The sequence below is a fragment of the Ranitomeya variabilis genome, chromosome 3 (genome assembly GCF_051348905.1).
Source record: "Ranitomeya variabilis isolate aRanVar5 chromosome 3, aRanVar5.hap1, whole genome shotgun sequence".
NCBI classification, from domain to species: Eukaryota; Metazoa; Chordata; class Amphibia; order Anura; family Dendrobatidae; genus Ranitomeya; species Ranitomeya variabilis.
The window spans coordinates 730,349,276-730,368,585 of record NC_135234.1 but is presented as its reverse complement, the minus strand read 5'-3'; the positions used below and the strand labels follow the sequence as shown (position 1 = coordinate 730,368,585).

General features: G+C 44.2%; 1 protein-coding gene across 2 annotated transcripts in view; it reads left to right on the top strand.

The window, feature by feature from the left end:
* The window catches only part of NPAT (nuclear protein, coactivator of histone transcription), a 67,724-nt gene that overhangs the window by 37,514 nt on the left and 10,900 nt on the right, over positions 1–19,310 (top strand). The window contains exons 10-16 of one of the 2 annotated variants that reach the window (XM_077298426.1): positions 8,467–8,551; positions 9,508–9,607; positions 9,758–9,880; positions 12,692–13,915; positions 17,298–17,413; positions 17,509–17,605; positions 19,212–19,272. In XM_077298426.1, the coding sequence (XP_077154541.1) occupies positions 8,467–8,551; positions 9,508–9,607; positions 9,758–9,880; positions 12,692–13,915; positions 17,298–17,413; positions 17,509–17,605; positions 19,212–19,272 (1,806 nt within the window). Of the gene's footprint in view, positions 1–8,466; positions 8,552–9,507; positions 9,608–9,757; positions 9,881–12,688; positions 13,916–17,297; positions 17,414–17,508; positions 17,606–19,211; positions 19,273–19,310 lie in introns of both variants that reach the window. The other variant, XM_077298424.1, reaches the window with a different exon arrangement.

Below are 19,310 nucleotides of genomic sequence, written 5' to 3'. Positions count from 1 at the left end.
TTTTATTTCGGATCTTCCTGTGTCTCAGAGGATGTCTGTTATCTGGGTGGTTTGTGACCGGTTCTCTAAAATGGTCCATTTGGTACCTTTGCCTAAATTGCCTTCCTCCTCTGATTTGGTTCCATTGTTTTTTCAGCATGTGGTTCGTTTGCATGGCATTCCGGAGAATATTGTGTCTGACAGAGGTTCCCAGTTTGTTTCCAGGTTTTGGCGGTCCTTTTGTGCTAGGATGGGCATTAATTTGTCTTTTTCTTCAGCGTTCCATCCTCAGACAAATGGCCAAACTGAGCGAACTAATCAAACCTTGGAAACCTATTTGAGATGCTTTGTGTCTGCTGATCAGGATGATTGGGTGGCTTTCTTGCCGTTGGCCGAGTTTGCCCTTAATATAATCGGGCCAGTTCGGCTACTTTGGTTTCGCCTTTTTTTTTGTAATTTTGGTTTCCATCCTCGTTTTTCTTCAGGGCAGGTTGAGCCTTCTGATTGTCCTGGTGTGGATTCCGTGATGGACAGGTTACAGCAGATTTGGACTCATGTGGTAGACAATTTGACGTTGTCTCAGGAAAAGGCTCAGCGTTTTGCTAACCGCCGTCGGTGTGTTGGTCCTCGGCTTCGTGTGGGGGATTTAGTCTGGTTATCTTCTCATGTTCCTATGAAGGTTTCTTCCCCTAAGTTCAAGCCTCGGTTTATTGGTCCTTATAAGATTTCTGAGATTATCAATCCAGTGTCTTTTCGTTTGGCCCTTCCAGCCTCTTTTGCCATCCACAATGTTTTCCATAGATCGTTGTTGCGGAGATATGTGGTACCTGTGGTTCCCTCTGTTGATCCTCCTGCCCCGGTGTTGGTTGAGGGGGAGTTGGAATATGTGGTTGAAAAAATTTTGGATTCTCGTTTTTCGAGGCGGAGGCTTCAGTATCTTGTCAAGTGGAAGGGTTATGGCGAGGAGGATAATTCTTGGGTGGTTGCCTCCGATGTCCATGCTGACGATTTGGTTCATGCTTTTCACTTGGCTCGTCCTGATCGGCCTGGGGGCTCTGGTGAGGGTTCGGTGACCCCTCCTCAAGGGGGGGTACTGTTGTGAATTCTGCTCTTTGGCTCCCTCCTGTGGTTTTGAGTGGTATAGCTGCTTCTTGGATTTAGCATTAGCAGCTGCTTCCACTGATCTTCTTTCTGCTCGGCTATTTTAGTCTCCTTTATCCCTCAATCAATGCCAGATGTCAATTGTTCCTGCCTGGAGGCATGGCTCTTTGATTTCCCTGACACTCTGACCCGTTCAGCTAAGATAAGTCCTTGCTTGTCCTTTTGCAGTCCACTTGTTGTGGACTTATTGTTCAGCACATTTATGTTTTGTTCATTTGTCCAGCTTATCAATATGGATCTATTTGGCTAAGCTGGAAGCTCTGGGCTGCAGATTTTGCCCTCCACACCTTTAGTCAGGTGTGGAGATTTTTGCATATCTCTGCGGTGGACTTTTTCTAGTTTTTATTACTGACCGCACAGTGTTTCTTTCCTTACTGTCTATCTAGCTAGAATTGGCCTCCTTTGCTTAATCTTGTTTCATACTACGTATGTCATTTCCTTCTCCTCTCACAGCCAATATTTGTGGGCGGCTGTCCTATCCTTTGGGGATTTTCTCTGAGGCAAGATAGCTTTCCGTTTTCTACCTTTAGGGGTAGCTAGTTCTCCGGCTGTGACGAGATGTCCAGGGAGTGACAGGAACATTCCACGGCTACTGCTAGTGTTGTGTTAAGATCAGGAACTGCGGTCTGTATATTTACCACCTGCCCAGAGCTAGTCTCATGTCGCTCCTAAATTACCAGTCCATAACAGGCTATATACTACGTGGGTTGGGATATATACTACGTGGGTTGGGCTATATGCTACGTGGGTTGGGCTATATACTACATGGGTTGGGCTATATACTACGTGGGTTGGGCTATATACTACATGGGTTGGGCTATATACTACGTGGGTTGGGCTATATACTACTTGGGTTGGGCTATATACTACGTGGCTGTGCTATATACTACGTGGGCTGTGTTATATACTATGTGAGCTGTTATATACTACGTGGGTTGGGCTATATACTACGTGGGCTGTGCTATATACTACGTGGGCTGTGCTATATACTACGTGGGCTGTGCTATATACTACGTGGGCTGTGCTATATACTACGTGGGCTGTGCTATATACTACGTGGGCTGTGCTATATACTACGTGGGCTGTGCTATACACTGCGTGGGCTGTGCTATATTCTACGTGGGCTGTGCTTAAAACTACGTGGATGTGCAATATATTACGTGGCTGTGCTATATACTATGTGGCTGGGCAATATACTATGTGGCTGTGCTATATACTACGTGGCTGTGTTATATACTACGTGGCCTGTGCTATATACTACGTGGCCTGTGCAATATACTACGTGGATGTGCAATATACTACGTGGGCTGTGCTATATACTACGTGGCTGTGCCATTTACTACGTGGGCTGTTATATGCTACGTGGGCTGTTACATGCTACGTGGGCTGTTATATGCTACGTGGGCTGTTATACGCTACGTGGGCTGTTATACGCTACGTGGGCTGTTATACGCTACGTGGGCTGTTTATACGCTACGTGGGCTGTTATACGCTACGTGGGCTGTTATACGCTACGTGGGCTGTTATACGCTACGTGGGCTGTTATACGCTACGTGGGCTGTTATACGCTACGTGGGCTGTTATACGCTACGTGGGCTGTTATACGCTACGTGGGCTGTTATACGCTACGTGGGCTGTTATACGCTACGTGGGCTGTTATACGCTACGTGGGCTGTTATACGCTACGTGGGCTGTTATACGCTACGTGGGCTGTTATACGCTACGTGGGCTGTTATACGCTACGTGGGCTGTTATACGCTACGTGGGCTGTTATACGCTACGTGGGCTGTTATACGCTACGTGGGCTGTTATACGCTACGTGGGCTGTTATACGCTACGTGGGCTGTTATACGCTACGTGGGCTGTTATACGCTACGTGGGCTGTTATACGCTACGTGGGCTGTTATACGCTACGTGGGCTGTTATACGCTACGTGGGCTGTTATACGCTACGTGGGCTGTTATACGCTACGTGGGCTGTTATACGCTACGTCGGCTGTTATACGCTACGTCGCTGTGTTATATGCTACATGGCTGCGTTGTATACTATGTGGTCTGTGTTGTATGCTACGTGGCTGTGCTGTATGCTACGTGGGCTGTGTGATATGCTACGTGGCTGTTCTATATTTCTCTGCTATATCTGTGCATCATGAATCGTGGTATGTGTTAGAGGGGGGCCCACTGAGACTCTTTTGCCCGGGGCCCTCAAAAACCTGGAGCCGGCCCTGGCTTCACTGATTGTTCGTAACCGGGCGTGACCAATCAGCAACAGGTGCAGTCTGCCCACGCATTGGTGCGGAATTTGAACCACGCTTCGCTAATTGGTTGCGCTCGGCCGGCCGAATCCTGTGTATAAATTGCATTATTCTGAAAACTTCATAAATAAACTACATACATATTCTAGAATACCCGATGTGTTAGAATCGGGCCACCATCTAGTACATTATGAGACTGTGGTTTTGGTCACATGGTCTCTGTGTTGGATGGTCCTGAAAGTGTACAGGTTTTGGTGGAAGGCACATGGAGGAGGCATGTGCCTGTAGAGTCCGTGATGGCCATCTGTGTTGGGGTAAGCTTCCGTCCTTCTGAGGGTCTGGAACTGACAGAGTTTGAGCTTGTCAAGCAAGTCATAGTACGGGTCGGTGGTCCCATTAAGGCAGTTTCCCTGGAAGTCAGGACCAATGTGATGCCAGCCTGTGAAGCCTGCAATGCAGCCAAGCTGGTAACCCAGAGCATGGGAGACTGTGTGCACTGACGAGGGTCTGTTAATGAACTGTGCAGACATAACCGCAGTTGAGAGTGGACTGTATGTTAGGTCTGTGATGTATAACATGGCTTACAGTGGTTTATGAGTGCATAATAAACCGCATGGACTGGTTTAAGTGGAAAATCATTCCTGTGTGCCTTAATCCTGCTACCAAGTGAGTGTCCCCCAACACATTCAGTGCACTACTCTGAATACCTATTATTATTTAACAATTCTTTATTTTTAAAACCTTACATATTTATATAACACGGTGACCAAAACTTGCTTGAAATATTACATGATCTTACATCATGTCACTAAATACATCGAAAACAGAATAACAACTTGGTATCTAGACATCATAGGTTCGTCAGAAATTAGCTTAATTCAGGCTGGGATATCTGAAGTGTGGTGAGGGATTGGAAGAGGATCTGGTGTGTATTGGTATACAATAAGATATTGGGAGTTGATAACTATGGGCTATAGGTGAAAACGGATAGATCACCCTATGAAATGGCTATCGGGCAAATACATTGGGTATCTACTTTGGGGGTTTCACTTGCCCAAAGATTCCATATCTTAAGGAACTGTCAATGGGTATGAGATTCCCAACTAGTGAGTTCCTCAAATCGGCATATCAAATACTTTTTTGCCTCCTTACTCAGAATGGATGCATTTATTGATTCCAGTGCAAGGGGATTAGGTGTTTGGCAGGTCCAGTAGAAGTGCTAGTAGTTTTTTTTTTTTTTTTGAAGATTATAAATGTTTTTATGGGCTTGACAGTAAAACTTCTGTTGGGCTTACAGTGTGACTACTTAGACCTATTTGACGCAGGATTGACTCTACCTCCATCCAATATGGTCTTATTTCGGGAGAGAACTAGAGAATGCGGGAAAGGGTCCCTTTGTAAGATTTACATCTCCAGCATAGATTTGTTTCTGATAATCCAAAATGATGCAGATGTTCTGGGGTCCTGTACCAACTGGATAAGATTTTGTACACATTTTCTTGTAAGAGTGTGCACCTAGAAAAACCATGAGAATTACAACAGAGTCAACCTCATTATCAGACAGAGACACCGAATTCCTTCTTCCAAGAGAGTAGGAACGTTGGTTTATTGAAGGACAGTGTGGTTATCAAGTGATTTTTATAAGTCGGACCCTAGATTGTATGGGTCCAGGTAGTTTGGGTCTAGGAACTACTGAATAGTAGACATAGGAGCAAGTGCCGAAGGAGTTGGAGTAGGAGATAAGACTTTTTCTAAGGCTCGTTTTATGGCCACAGTCATGGATGTAATGATATCACAACTACTTTTTCGTATAAGCTTCGTCCACCGCCATACGCCGTCCACCGTAATTTTTTTTGTATTAATGTTTCCATGACCAGCATGAAAAGAGAGGACGCCCATGACGCATCCCTTTCTGCATGTTAAAGTTTTATGATAAGGTGCCATTTAAGCTTATTTTCGCAGAAGGAAAGGTGTAGAGGGAGTATGGCGTTTATAAATCTAGAATGAAACGCAAACCTTTCTAGAGTGTTTGCAAAAGCGCCAACTTATTTTGTCATATGATCTGTCAGCATCAGTTGAGACACGGGTCAGGGGAATCCTATCTCTACAGGTATAGGAGATGGCTTGTATGATTCTGGCACGACGATGATCTTTCTATCTACAGGGCAAGTGGGAAGAGCCGGGCAAAGCACCAGAATGCGCTTCTAATGGATGCTCCTTTTCTGGGTGGCTGCGAACTGCTATTTTTAGGGGGGGGGGGGTGCAATATTCATGGCCCCTTACCAGTCTGAGAATGCCAGCCCCCAAATCTTGCGTGGGGACCCATCTATTCTTGATAACCAACCAGGCTGAAGCTGACAGCCCCCAGCTGTGATTTTTTTCCTGGCTGGTTATCAAAAATACAGGGGAACTCGCTCCAGTTTTTGTTTTTTTTTATTTAATTTACAGCGCAGGTGCCGGCTGATGATCACTCCCATCAGCCGCTCCTTCTCTTACTGTTATTAGTGGCAGCAGGCGTTGTCTGATGGGAGCAGTAGTCCCATCAGCCGACAACAATGAACGGAGGTTAACTTTATACTTCCCATCACAGCTGCGCTGTCACGCTGTCTTTTGAACCGCGGCTGTCTGACCGACCGACGGTGATGATTTTACTGCCGATTAGAAGCAATGTTTGGAGCACTGTCATGCACATGACAGTGCAACAGACACCCGGTGTTTGGGCAGCCGAACCCGAACATAAAGATAAAGTCTTTGTTCGGTGTCCGTGCCCAAACAGTAGGTGTTTGGTATGGATGCCGAACTTTACTGTTCGGGTTTGCTCATCTCTACTCCTGGTCCTCCTTGGAGAGAAAAAAAAAAAAAGGACTTGTGAAATTGAAAAGAATACTGACCTTGGTCTTTAGAGGTGGGCTTCTTGATGTTTTCTTTACGACTTTGGGGTGGAGGGGGTTCGCTTTCTCCTGCATCGACCATTTCTCAGTCCTCTGAAGCTGAGGGAAGCTGGAATTATCGTCTAGGGGCATCCAGAAAGGAACTCCCACTGGTGGTGTTCCTAGAAATTCTTCTGGAGTGCGAGTGTAAATTTGCCCTCTTTTAGGTTTGCCAACCGAAAGGGAATAGCCTTCAGTATGACCTCTTATTTGCATGTAAAGCATCCAGAAGCAGTTTCATTTTCCTTCTCTTCGCTAGGGTGGATGGCGCTATATCCTGGAAAGTTTGTACCGGTGCGTTGTCATAGGATAGTTATGGTATTTCTCTTGTCTAATTAGAATGACTGAGACCTCTTCGAGAGTCAATCTGTGGCCTGATTGTCGTATTCCAGAGACTCCACTCAGTCTTGTCTGCTTTATAATAATAATAATAATGGTGATAATCGTTATATAGTGCCAACATGTAGAGCGTTTTAGGTCAGATCTGAGCCCCGACAATTCTTACATAATGAGTTTCATCACTTGTGCCAGGGTTTTTTCAAGGAACCTTCTGGACATTGAAGCTGGATCTGTTGAATGGGAGTCACTTTGTGATTCTTCATTGCTAGAGCCAGATTCTTCAGCTGCGGCTGAAGCCAGGGGTCGAGTGGTCGACTTTTGGAGTGGTTTTTTTGTTTGTTTGTTTTTTGAGTACTTGGTTTCTTTTTCAGAAATTTGTGGAATTGGAGTTTCTTTTACACACTCTTTACTTGTTTTAACCATATTGAGACATGAGCTTGTACGCTATTGTATCACCACCTGGTCATGCACAAGTCTTTGTCGTCATGGTATGTGTAGAAACGATTTGTCCTTCTTTTTTTTTTTTGTTATTGAAGGTGGATAAGAAAGAGTAAAAAAAAAAAAAAAAAAGTAAGAAATTATTTCACGAGATGGTGGAAATATTAAGTATTTGAAAATTCCCAGTGAAATGTTACAAGATGTTATAGCTTCACTTATACTGGATGGCGATATTGTATTTGAGAAACCTGCAACAGGTGAAAGAGGGGAAAAAAAAAAAAAGATAGAGGTTTTCATTCCTGAGCTTTCCCCACCCTGGATCACACGATCGGGGAACTGGGGGAGCAGCGGGAGGTGAGGTACAGTCAGGGCTTCTCTCCGCTTCCTCTCCTCACCGAGCTCCACTCTCGTGGGATGTAACTGCCAGCACCTTGTCTCACCTCAGGCTGCGGTGCCACGGCCATGTAAGAAAGATACCGCGTCTTATTTGTTGTTGGGGTCTCTCGTGCCTGCGGCAAATAAAGGCGGAGAAGAGAGGGAAAGCATGCGCTGGGTACGGCACTGTGACTTGTGGTGACAGTCAATCATGGGGGTGCGTGCAACGGGGTCACGCCTGGGGGAATCCAGGAAAGTTTACGTGACCTCAGCGGTTGCTGCAGCCGGGGTCACGTGATGTGAACTGATCGGTCAGCGATAGCACCGCTCACAGGCACATATGACAGAGGAAGGTACTTACAAAAAGACTTATTTACAAGGTTTAAATCGATGAGCGCATTCTACACTGCTCAAAAAAATAAAGGGAACACTTAAGCAACAGAATATAACTCCAAGTAAACCAAACTTCTGTGAAATCAAACTGTCCACTTAGGAAGCAACACTGTCTGACAATCAATTTCACACGCTGTTGTGCAAATGGGATAGACAACAGATGGAAATTATCAAGACACCCTCAATAAAGGAGTGGTTCTGCAGGTAGGGACCACAGACCACATCTCAGTACCAATGCTTTCTGGCTGATGTTTTGGTCACTTTTGAATGTTGGTTGTGATTTCACACTCGTCGTAGCAGGAGATGGACTCTACAACCCACACAAGTGGCTCAGGTAGTGCAGCTCATCCAGGATGGCGTTCTCCACGCCTTCCACTATATAATGAATAAAGATTTACAACTGGAATATTTTCATTCAGTGATATCTAGGATGTGGGATTTTAGTGTTGCCTTTATTTTTTTTGAGCAGTGTACAATGTAGTGGACAACCTTTTTAAGTTGAATCCTATAAAATGTCTAATATGTTAGTATAATTTAGACTTTTCATATAACCATGTGGCGATGGCTGTAATTAACACTGTTATTTCTCTTACTAAGTGAATCGGCTGCACAGAGCTCAAAACAGACAGATGGAACAATTGCTGAGCAAGATGCTTCCATTGATGAGATTCTTGGCCTCCAGGTAAATATAGCTAGCATCTATTCTCTTTTAAAGGGGTAATCCGTCTTCACTCCTGCATTAGGGGATGAACGGGGCCGGTGACGTCACGTCTACAGATATGTCGTGTCCAGTGGTAATGAGGCTGGTGTTGTCCTGCGGTGCACAACATCTGCTGCTCACACACACGGCCCATCACATGTGTACATGTGTCGTCATCTGCTTCACTCTCCTCCCAATATGGAAGTCAGCGGTGCTGGGTTACCCCTGTAAAGGGTGCGTATTGCTGGTCTGCGGCTAGTTCATTTTACTTAACACTTATTACTAATGTACCAACGCCAAGAGCCATTTAGCTTTTCCAGAGACGTTGTACTACCAGTAACGTGGAAGCCCCCTATATTTCCATTAACAGATGACAGAGTGGGGACTTGCTTTTTTGTGGATTGAGTTGAAGCTTTTATTGGGTATATTTTATATATTGCTTGGGATCATATTTATCCTGCGCTCTACGCTGAGCACTTTTGGGGTTCCATCTAAATCTCCAAGTGATGTAATTCAGATGAAAACCCAGAGGGAGGCACTGAATACAATTAGGCAGCAGATTTACTCTGGACTCCATCTGGCCTCTGTTCAGCTCCTGTGATCGCCATTACATAGGTTTACGTCATCGGATCTTCCTGTTGAAGGTCGTGAAGGGGTTAAAGAATCGGAATTTTCTGATTAATCCACACACCCCTCAACAAGACCAGCAAGAAAATTGCCGAACTCGATGAATTGGGCCCTTTGTTTTAAAAGGGAACCTAACCGTAAACCACAAGTCTGTCATTAGTCCGCTGGGATTTAGCGTTTCAGACATGGCCCTATCAAGACATTGCCCAGGCAATGAATCAGTCGGGACCGAGCGCAGGCATATTGAGCAGTTATTGTGAATAGAGGTCTAGCGAAAAGGTGTATTATAAACCTAATGCTTATTCTTCCAGGGAGGGGAGATACATATGTCTGAGGAGGCCATCCATGACATCTTAACACAAACCGAATTGGACCCCGACTTCCAGGAGCTGTATGATTTATTTGCATGTGGTAAGTGTTCCTAGTAGCCGTTCGTGCCATAAGTGCAGCATGTCTTGATGGCTTTACACCTGCTTCTAAATTTTCAGCATATGTAAAAAGGGAGTTGTCTTTTATTGGAGTCTCACTAACTTAATAGTTTGTCTAATAAATGCTTTGCAGTTACATCCAAGGCTCCAAAAGTATCGTCCCGGGACGCTTCAGCCAGTAATAACGATCCTAAGGCTGTGAGTGATAAAGGGAAAAAACAAGATGTTGTGGAAAGATTGCTGGACGTGGATGGCGGTGAGTCTGTTTTGCACAATTTGGGCACTACGAATCACATAGGGGTAGATATGTTGTAAATACTCTAGTATCTACCATGGAGTTCATTGGGAAGACCGACCTTTCTTAGACCGGCTTGTATTAGTAACGTGTGTGGAGTGTGACAGTACACACTCTGATGTATGAAATGCATCTTTTCAGCATGTTTTTAGTGTCTGACATTGCACAGCTTGTGTACGCAGAATGATCTTAATTCACGCGATGTGCATGGCACGTATGCAGCCTGTTATTATGTTAGTGACTTCTGTGCAACATCTCTTATGTGAGAATGTGTGTGGCACGTGCCGCTTACATCCGATATGTAGGTGGTGTGTAAGTCGTGTCAAAAATACATTGCTAGAGTGGTTTATGTGCAGGTTTTGTAATATAATTGCCATGTAATGTGCATACTGTGTGTACATATATAATACAACTTTTACATTTATTTTGCAGTTGAAGGGAAAGAGGCTTAGACTCACTTCCTGCACAGTAAAGGTTGCAAATTAAAATGTGAAAGATTTCCCTAGATCACATTCACTGCGTAGATGATGGAAAATCAATACTATTTGCAATTTACTGATTGACATCAACTTATAAAAGGATATCCCCTCTTGTCACCACTGTATAGTAATGTGCAGGTCCAACACTGCAGAGCAGACAACACAAGGAGCGTGCTGAGCAAAGAGTTAATGTAGTTTTCAGGCTATGAGACACACTTTTTTTCTCAAAAATTTTTGGGAGGAAAATGGTTGTTTGTCTTGTAGACCGAATGTAGCTTACCGGGGAATGGATGGGGGGTGAGAGCAGCGTAGCAGGGTTCATTGGAGGCAAGGTCACTGCTGCAGGTGTGGGGTGATGCTGCGGGCCTTAGGAGGAGGAGGTATCCCGGCAGTGTGAGGCAGAAGCCATTGATCTCCAGGCGGTGTGAGGCAGGAGCAGTGTCCCTGCTGCGCACAGTGATCTCCTGGCGGTGGTATTAAGGAGAATGGTGCCAGCGCATGCGCAGATTGACATCCAGTCCCTCACTTTAGTGAGATCAGGCACACGCCACTTTTCAAACGCTCCTGATTCATTAAGAGGAATGTAGGACTGCAAAAGACCCCTCATCAAGACTGGCATTGTTCACACTGGTCTTGCTATCTAGACAGACAAAACTATATGGAACCTTAAGATTTATTTACCAGAAGGAGCCATTGATCTCCCAGCGGCAGGCTTCAAATGCTGGCGTCGCCGCAGCTTGAGATTCCTCATAGCTATGGTCTGGTTGCTGACATATAGTTTCAAACTTTCATGTTAATGATTTCCAGGCTCCAGGGCATGAGGTGCCTACAAGAAATATCTTCCTCCTGACTTCTTCATACCACCCCCCTCCCGTCGGCATCACACTGCTCTGTGATGTACATAGTCCAGCCACTCTCGTGGTTATGGGTGCCTTATCCACCCTTCTCTAGGCACTGTCTTCATTGTTCTTTTGCGCAGGCACATCAATGTTTAGGCCATGTTCACACTTTGCGGATTTTACCGCGGATCCGCAGCGTTTTTGCAGCTGCGGGTCCGCAGCGTTTTTGCAGCTGCGGGTCCGCAGCAGTTTCCATTGTGTTTACATGTAAACCCTATGGAAACAGCAATCCGCTGTGCAAATGCTGCGGGAAAAACCGTGCAGAAACGCAGCGGTTTACAACCCGCAGCATGTCACTTCTTTGTGCAGAATCGCTGCGATTCTGCACCCATAGGAATGCATTGATCCGCTAACTTCCCGCATGGGGCTGTGCCCACGATGCGGGAAGTAAGCGGATCATATTCAGATGGTACCCGGGGTGGAGGAGAGGAGACTCTCCTCCAGGCCCTGGGAACCATATTAGTGTAAAAAAAAAAAAAAAGAATTAAAATAAAAAACAATGATATACTCACCTCTCAGCGCTGCACGCGGCTGTCCGGTCTCAGGGTTGCTGTGCGAGCAGGACCTGCGGTGACGTCGTGGTCACATGATATTGATGACGCCGCGGTCACATGACCGTGACGTCACGAAGGTCCTTCTCGCACAGCATCTTTAGAACCGGATCACCGCGTGCAGCGCCGAGGAGATCGGGACGTCAGAGGGGGAGTATAAACCATTTTTTATTATTTTTAACATAACTATTGATGCTGCATATTGCTGCATATGCAGCATCAATATTATAGGAGTAAACCCGCAGCGGAAACTGGAAGACAAACCGTGATAAATCTGCAGGGATAACCGCAGCGGTTTTGCCCTGCAGATTTATCAAATCCGCTGCAGGAGAACCCGCAGATGTCACCGTAAAGTGTGCACATAGCCTTATGCTCAGTGACTTTCCTGCACAGAAGGATGAAGACACTGCCCAAAGAAGGGTGAAAAAGGTACCCATTACTGCACAAATGTAGGGTGTAGGTGCAGAATTCCACCACCACAACTGTACGTCACCGGTCAATGTGACGTGCATAGGAGGGGGGTGGTAAGATAATGAAGACAGGAGGCAGAGATTTCTTGTAGACACCGCATGCTCCGGAGCCTGGAAAATATCATTAACATAAAAGATTAAAACCATTTCTCCACAACTAGACCGCATCTATGAGGCATATAGGTAGGACTAATCTAACCATTCTATTACCTGTATGCCCATAGTAATGGCTGAAAAGCGTCCCATGGGTGACAGATTCCTTTTAAAGTGTTTTACTCCTGATTTTTGTCCAAAACACTTTGATGAATCTTGGGCTTTTTATGTTTTATATTGCATCTTTATCTTATATTAACTGAAAGGTTTCTCACAGCAGGTCCTACGCAATCTCCAAAGAAAATTGATGCCTGCTCAAAGGGAAAAGATAGCGACAACTTAGCGGGCCAACATAATGAAAAATTCTCCATGGACCAAACTTCTCCCCTTCCCAGTACTTCCCAACAAGGTTGTGCAAATGAAAAGTCGAATTCAGTAGATCACAGCTCCGGTGACAGCCACTGCAACTCTGCTGTAATGGTTACTGATGGGGAGACGAGCACAGATTTATCAGGTGGTGATGCGGTGCTCGACGCACAAAATATTGAAGTGCAGAACACGTCTCCTTCTAAAGAAGAAGCAGCATGTGGTTCTCACATGGCAGAGGATAATTCACTACCGAGCATAGCGGTTGCAGATAAATCCATTATAAGGAATGGTAATGAGGTGACCATCAGTGGGACTCCTTCACATGTAACACAACTGGAAACCAGTAAAAATGACCCAATAATTCCATCAAAGTCTCCACAAATGGAAAAGGATGATCGAGCAACAAAGAACTCAAAACAAAGTCCTTTGAACAATTCCTGTAACGTTGCAACAAACCTGCAATTAAATGTATCTGAATCCATATCATCTGCTGTAAAGGAGCAACCAGTGCAAAATACTGATTTTTCAGCGTCTCCTGGGCAAAGCAGCACAGCACCCGAGACTTCAGCCCCCTGTAGTTCTCTGCCAAGTACCAGTCAAACAGTTTTAGACGATTCCAGCAATATAACACTTAACTTCAGCACAGAGTGTTTGCCCGAAGATCCAGAAATACATGACGCTGTGAAAAGTATAAATGAAGAGAATTATGCTGCTATTATATTATCGCCTCTAGTGAAAAGTCAAGATCTGATGAGAGTCGTTCCATCCCAGGAGAATGCCATCATCGATCTTACAGACTCGCCCCTTGCCGGAGATCAAACTCAGCTGGTGACTCAGTCAAATGATGCCAGCGTCAATACATTAAGTGGTGACTGCACCATTTATTCCATTTCTGGGACGTCTAATGGCACAGGGGAAAACAATGTTATACAGCTAATGCCAGCAACAAGCTCCTCGTTCGCACCAACTGGTAACATTTACTTTAACAGTTGTGGTCCGACCATGCCTCCTAATGTTGTGATGGTGTCCAAAAGTTCTGCTTCCAACCAAAAGCAACCAAGTCTTTTTCAGACTCCTCCCAGACCTGGCAGCATTTACTCCATCGGACAGACCATGTCGCCAAAACTTCCTCAAGGTATGTGATTGTGCTTTATCAATGCAGGCGTGTTAAAATATGTATTACTTATTTCTTTTTTTGACCCCTTAACCCCTCTGTGACCTTAGACGTACTATCCCGTTGAGGTGACCTGGGCCTATCTGACCCTTGACGGGATAGTACGTCATGGGCGATCAGCCACACTCACGGGGGGAGCGTGGCCGATAACAGCTGGGTGTCAGCTGATTATCACAGCTGACATCCGGCACTATGTGCCAGGAGCTGTCACGGACCGCTCCCGGCACATTAACCCCCGGAACACTGCGATCAAACGTGATCGCAGTGTTCCGACGGCATAGGGAAACACCGCGCAGGGAGGGGGCTCCCTACGTGTTTCCCTGAGACCCTCAGGACAACACAATGTGATCGCATTGTTCAGAGGGTCTCCTACGTCATCCTCCTTTCAGGCCCCCGGATCCAAGATGGTCCTGCAGGGAGGTGCCTGTCAGATCGCTGATCTGACACTGCTGTGCACAGTGTCAGATCAGCGATCTGACAATATATAGTGATGTCCCCCCTGGTTAAAAAAACTGTAAAAAATTTAAAAAAAAAAAAAAAAAAAAAATCCTAAATAAAGGAAAAAAATTATTCTAATGCATTTCTTTATGTAAATAAAATAACAAACAAATAAAAGTACACATATTTAGTATTGTCACGTCCGTAATGGCCCGACCCATAAGACTGTCCCACTAGTTAACCCCTTCAGTGAACATCATAAAAAAAAAAAACCATGGTACCGCTGAAAACGTCATCTTGTACCACAAAAAATGAGCCACCATACAGCATCATCAGAGAAAAAATAAAAGTTATAGCTCTCAGAATAAAGCGATGCAAAAACAATTATTTTTTTATTGTATAAAAGCGCCAAAACATAAAAAAATTATATAAATGAGGTGTCGCTGTAATCGAACTGACCCGAAGAATAAACTGCTTTATCTATTTTACCAAACGCAGAATGGAATAAACGCCCCCCAAAAGAAATTCAGGAATTGCTGGTTTTTGTTCATTCTGCCTAACAAAAATCGGAATAAAAAGTGATCAAAAAATGTCATGTGCTCGAAAATGGTACCAATAAAAACGTCCACTCGTCCCGCAAAAAACAAGACCTCACATGCCTCTGTGGACCAAAATATGGAAAAATTATAGCTCTCAAAATGTGACAGCTGCCTAACAAAAGCCCGCTATAAATAGTAAATCAAACCCCCCTTCATCACCCCCTTAGGGAAAAATAATAAAATAAAAAACATGTATTTCCATTTTCCCATTAGGGTTAGGGTTGGGGCTGAAGTTAGGGTTGGGGGTTAGGGTTTGGATTACGTTTGTGGTTGGGTTAGGGGTGTGTCAGGGTTAGGAGTGTGGTTAGATTTAGGGTTGGGTGTGTTGGTTAGGGGTGTGGTTAGGGTTGAGATTAGGGTTAGGGGTGTGTTGGGTTAGGGTTGGGGTTAGAATTGGGGGGTTTCCACTGTTTAGGCACATCAGGGGCTCTGCAAACGCAACATGACATCCTATCTCAATTCCAGCCAATTATGCGTTGAAAAAGTCAAACGGCACTCCTTCTCTTCCGAGCTGGGTGGGGGCCCAAACAATGGTTTACACCCACATATGGATATCAGCCTACTGGTAAAATAAAACAAATTGGATCTGAAGTAATTTTTTTTTAAACATTCCAAAAAGTCCTGTGAAGCACCTGAAGGGTTAATAAACTTCTTAAATGTGGTTTTGAGCACCTTGAGGGGTGCAGTTTTTAGAATGGTGTCACTTTTAGGTATTTTCTATCATATAAACCCCTCAAAGTGACTTCAAATGTGATGTGGTCCCTAAAAAAATGGTGTTGTAAAAATGAGAAATTGCTGGTCAACTTATAACCCTTATAACTCCCTAACAAAACCCAAAAAATTTGGTTAAAAAATTGTGCTGATATAAAGTAGACATGTGGGAAATGTTACTTATTAAGTATTTTGTGTGACATATCTCTGTGATTTAAGGGCATGAAAATACAAAGTTGGAAAAATGCTAAATTTTCGAAATTTTTGCCAAATTTCCATTGTTTTCACAAATAAATGCAAGTAATGTCAAAGAAATTAACACTATCATGAAGTACAATATGTCACAAGAAAACAATGTCAGAATCACCTGGATCTGTTGAAGCGTTCCAGAGTTAGAACCTCATAAAGGGACAGTGGTCAGAATTGGCCCGGTCATTAACGTGCAAACCACCCTTGGGGGTAAAGGGGTTAACGACCGCTGATAATGCCTTTTAACGTCAGCAGTTAAGGGTACTTATTTGTCAGTGCCGCTTTTAACGGCGCTGAGAAATAAGTGTATAGCGCCCCCTACCTGGGGTAACCGAGACCCCGGAGAACATGATTCGGGTCGGGGCTGGGAATCTGGAGCATGTGCAGAGTGATCACAAGCTGCAGACGAGTCGTATAACGCTGGTGGAAAGAGGGAGATGGGGACAGCCGCAGAGACTAACTGCACATGTGCCAGATTCCCAGCCCCGCAGTGTGAATAAATCCTAACACACTGCGGGGCGAGATCTCGGGCATCTGCTGTGCGCAGGCGCGATATCAGTGGATCAGCTGATGTGAGGTCCAGGGCAGAGCACATGCCCGAAAAACGAGAGCACAGCGCAGGCGCCGATGACGTGAATACAAACAGAGGAGGCGGCTCCCTGTGCACTGAGGGGATGATTGACGGCTGGGACGCCGTTGAGTCTGGGGGGAAAAAACGTGCCCCTCCGGGATACAATACAAGTATGGCGCGCAATTTATACAACTGAATATTTCAGCGTTTTTCAGGGAGCAAAAACAGAAGAGCCACCTTCACAGAATGCAGCCTTAGTGCTGCAGAAGGTGGCTTTTTACTTAAAAACACCCTGGGGGGGTGACCGGTTCCCTTTAAAGAGTGATGGGTTCACAGACTGTGATCTTAAGACATGTCCTAACATTTTAACTTGAATTCTCCTTTTTAAAGTCTGCTTCATGGATTTCAGGTCCATTTACTAAAATGGATTGCTTAAATCTAAAACGGTCTACCCCTTCTGTTCTTGTCCATGTTCTTAACCCTTCACGCCACAGCCAATTTCTCTTATTCATAGTTTAATTTTTTTTATTATTTTTTTAACTTTTCACTGTCCTTAAGTCTCCTAAGGGGACTTAAAGTTGTGATCGTCTGATCACACGTTTTATATACAGCAATATCACTGCGTATAGCAGAAATCAGTCTCCTTTGAAGCCCTGCCACAGGCTTGTATACAATGTAAAGTGTATCTTATAGACCTATAGTATTATGGTTTTTTTTTAATTCACATCTTTGACATGTATAATGTTTAATATAAGCTATTTTTTTTTTCTTCCAGGCTCCACCATTATACTCGCCTCTCCTGTGCCCCCTGTTTTGCAGGGAGTTGTGGGGATGTTCCCTGTGTCTCTTGTTGGCCAGAATAGTAGCACTTTCACAGCACCATCTCATCAGGTAATAGGAAATCACCGTTACGAATCCAAAACAGTTATGATATCGATCATTTTTACTTAAGAATAGCAGAAACAGACTTTCTTTTTCTTTTGTAGATCCTGCATGTTCCTGTATCCAAGCCTATAGTCCCGAAACTGCCATTGCCTCCAAGGTCAAAGAAACCTGAGCCACCGAGAACTACTGCAAATGCAGGTATTCATATGGCTTGTTTGAAATATATACCGTATATACTCGAGCATAAGCCGAGGCACCTACTTTTGCATTGTCCCCTCATCCCTATTGTGGTATGCATGGCTCCCCTGTCCCTGTCTTTAACCTTTATGCAGCATTATATGGGGCATATTTTTGTATGGAGCATCTTATGGGGCCCATCATGAACTGTATGGAGCATTATTTGAGGCATATTTTTTATGGAGCATCTTATGGGGCTCCTGATTCAATATGGATATTCAAAAACACTTAACCTACTGATGTCTCAGTTAATTTTACTTTTATTGGTATCTATTTTTATTTTTGAAATTTACCGGTAGCTGCTGCATTTCCCACACTAGGCTTACACTCGAGTCAATAAGTTTTCCCAGTTTGTGACAAAATTAGGGGTCTCGGCTTAAACTCGGGTCAGCTTATACTCGAGTATATACGGTATATATATTAGAGTGTATTTGTGTGTACATTAGACTCTTCAATTTCTCTGACTCCGACTCCACAGCCCTAGACACTACTGAGCATGTACATAAAGTGCAGCACAGATTCATCTCAACTAAAAGCCGAGAACCTTAGATCAGGCCAGAACAATGAAAACATTTACAGCACACCCTGCATTGTACTACAGAACCCAATGTATTATATATTTTAGGAGTAGGTTCATTTTATAATGACTCCACCATAATTGACCCAGACTCCATAACTTTGAAGGATTATATCGCCCCGTTTTTCCACCATTAAAAATAAATTCAGTTAAAAAAAAAAATATTTGGTGTATCCATATCCTCAGCTCGTCACTCAAAACTTAAGTGATGGCATGTCATTAGCCTCCCGGGATTCTGAGAGTTAGGCGGCCAATACACTGCTGTTGTACTGCATCCCTCCTCCTCCTTAGCTTTTGCTGCCACATCGTTGATACCGGGTGTGCAGGTAACTGAAGCTTCAGTCTGTACATTTTAGGGCTGATTGGGTGAGGCTGTCTTTTATGGCTCTTTCTTGCATCAATCATAAAGTTATAACATATCCTATATCTATGTCAATAACCTGGGAACTGGAACACCACCTTAAATGAAATCTGTCAGCAGGTTTTTGCTCTGTAATCTGAGAGCACCAGAAATCCTGATTAAAGCAGTGTCACTGGACTGTGCTTTGCTATTTCAATATAATCAGTGTTTTATCAGCAGAAGATTATCCCTACATGAAAACTGGCCTCATGACTCCTTTTCCAACCCTGCTCCCAGCACTGAATAGCCGCTTCCAGTCACTGTATAATATACACAGATCATTGGTGTGCGCAGGGTTATACACAGCTCAGCATTCTAAGCTCTGCTAGATCTGCAGCACAGAGAACTCTATTTCTTTCACAACTGCTGCGTCCTGTAAACTGACACATTACTGAAATCGGGGTCTCTGACCCTACATCATGCTGCTGTCAGATTCACTTTAATTGAAAAGTTAGTTTTGAATATTGTTTCGTTTTTTTTAGGCTCTTGGCCTACTTTCGCTCTACATTTTCTAGGCATTTACATTATTTTGCATTAATTGTACATCCTTTCATGTTTAAGATACATTTGTGCTTCTTATCCCTTTCTAGGCAAATCATTATCCAATTCTGCAGTTGATTCAGGTAGTTTGTCCAATTCTTTTGTGCAGAGGTGAGTACTTGGGTTAAACGTGGCCAAATTCATGATGA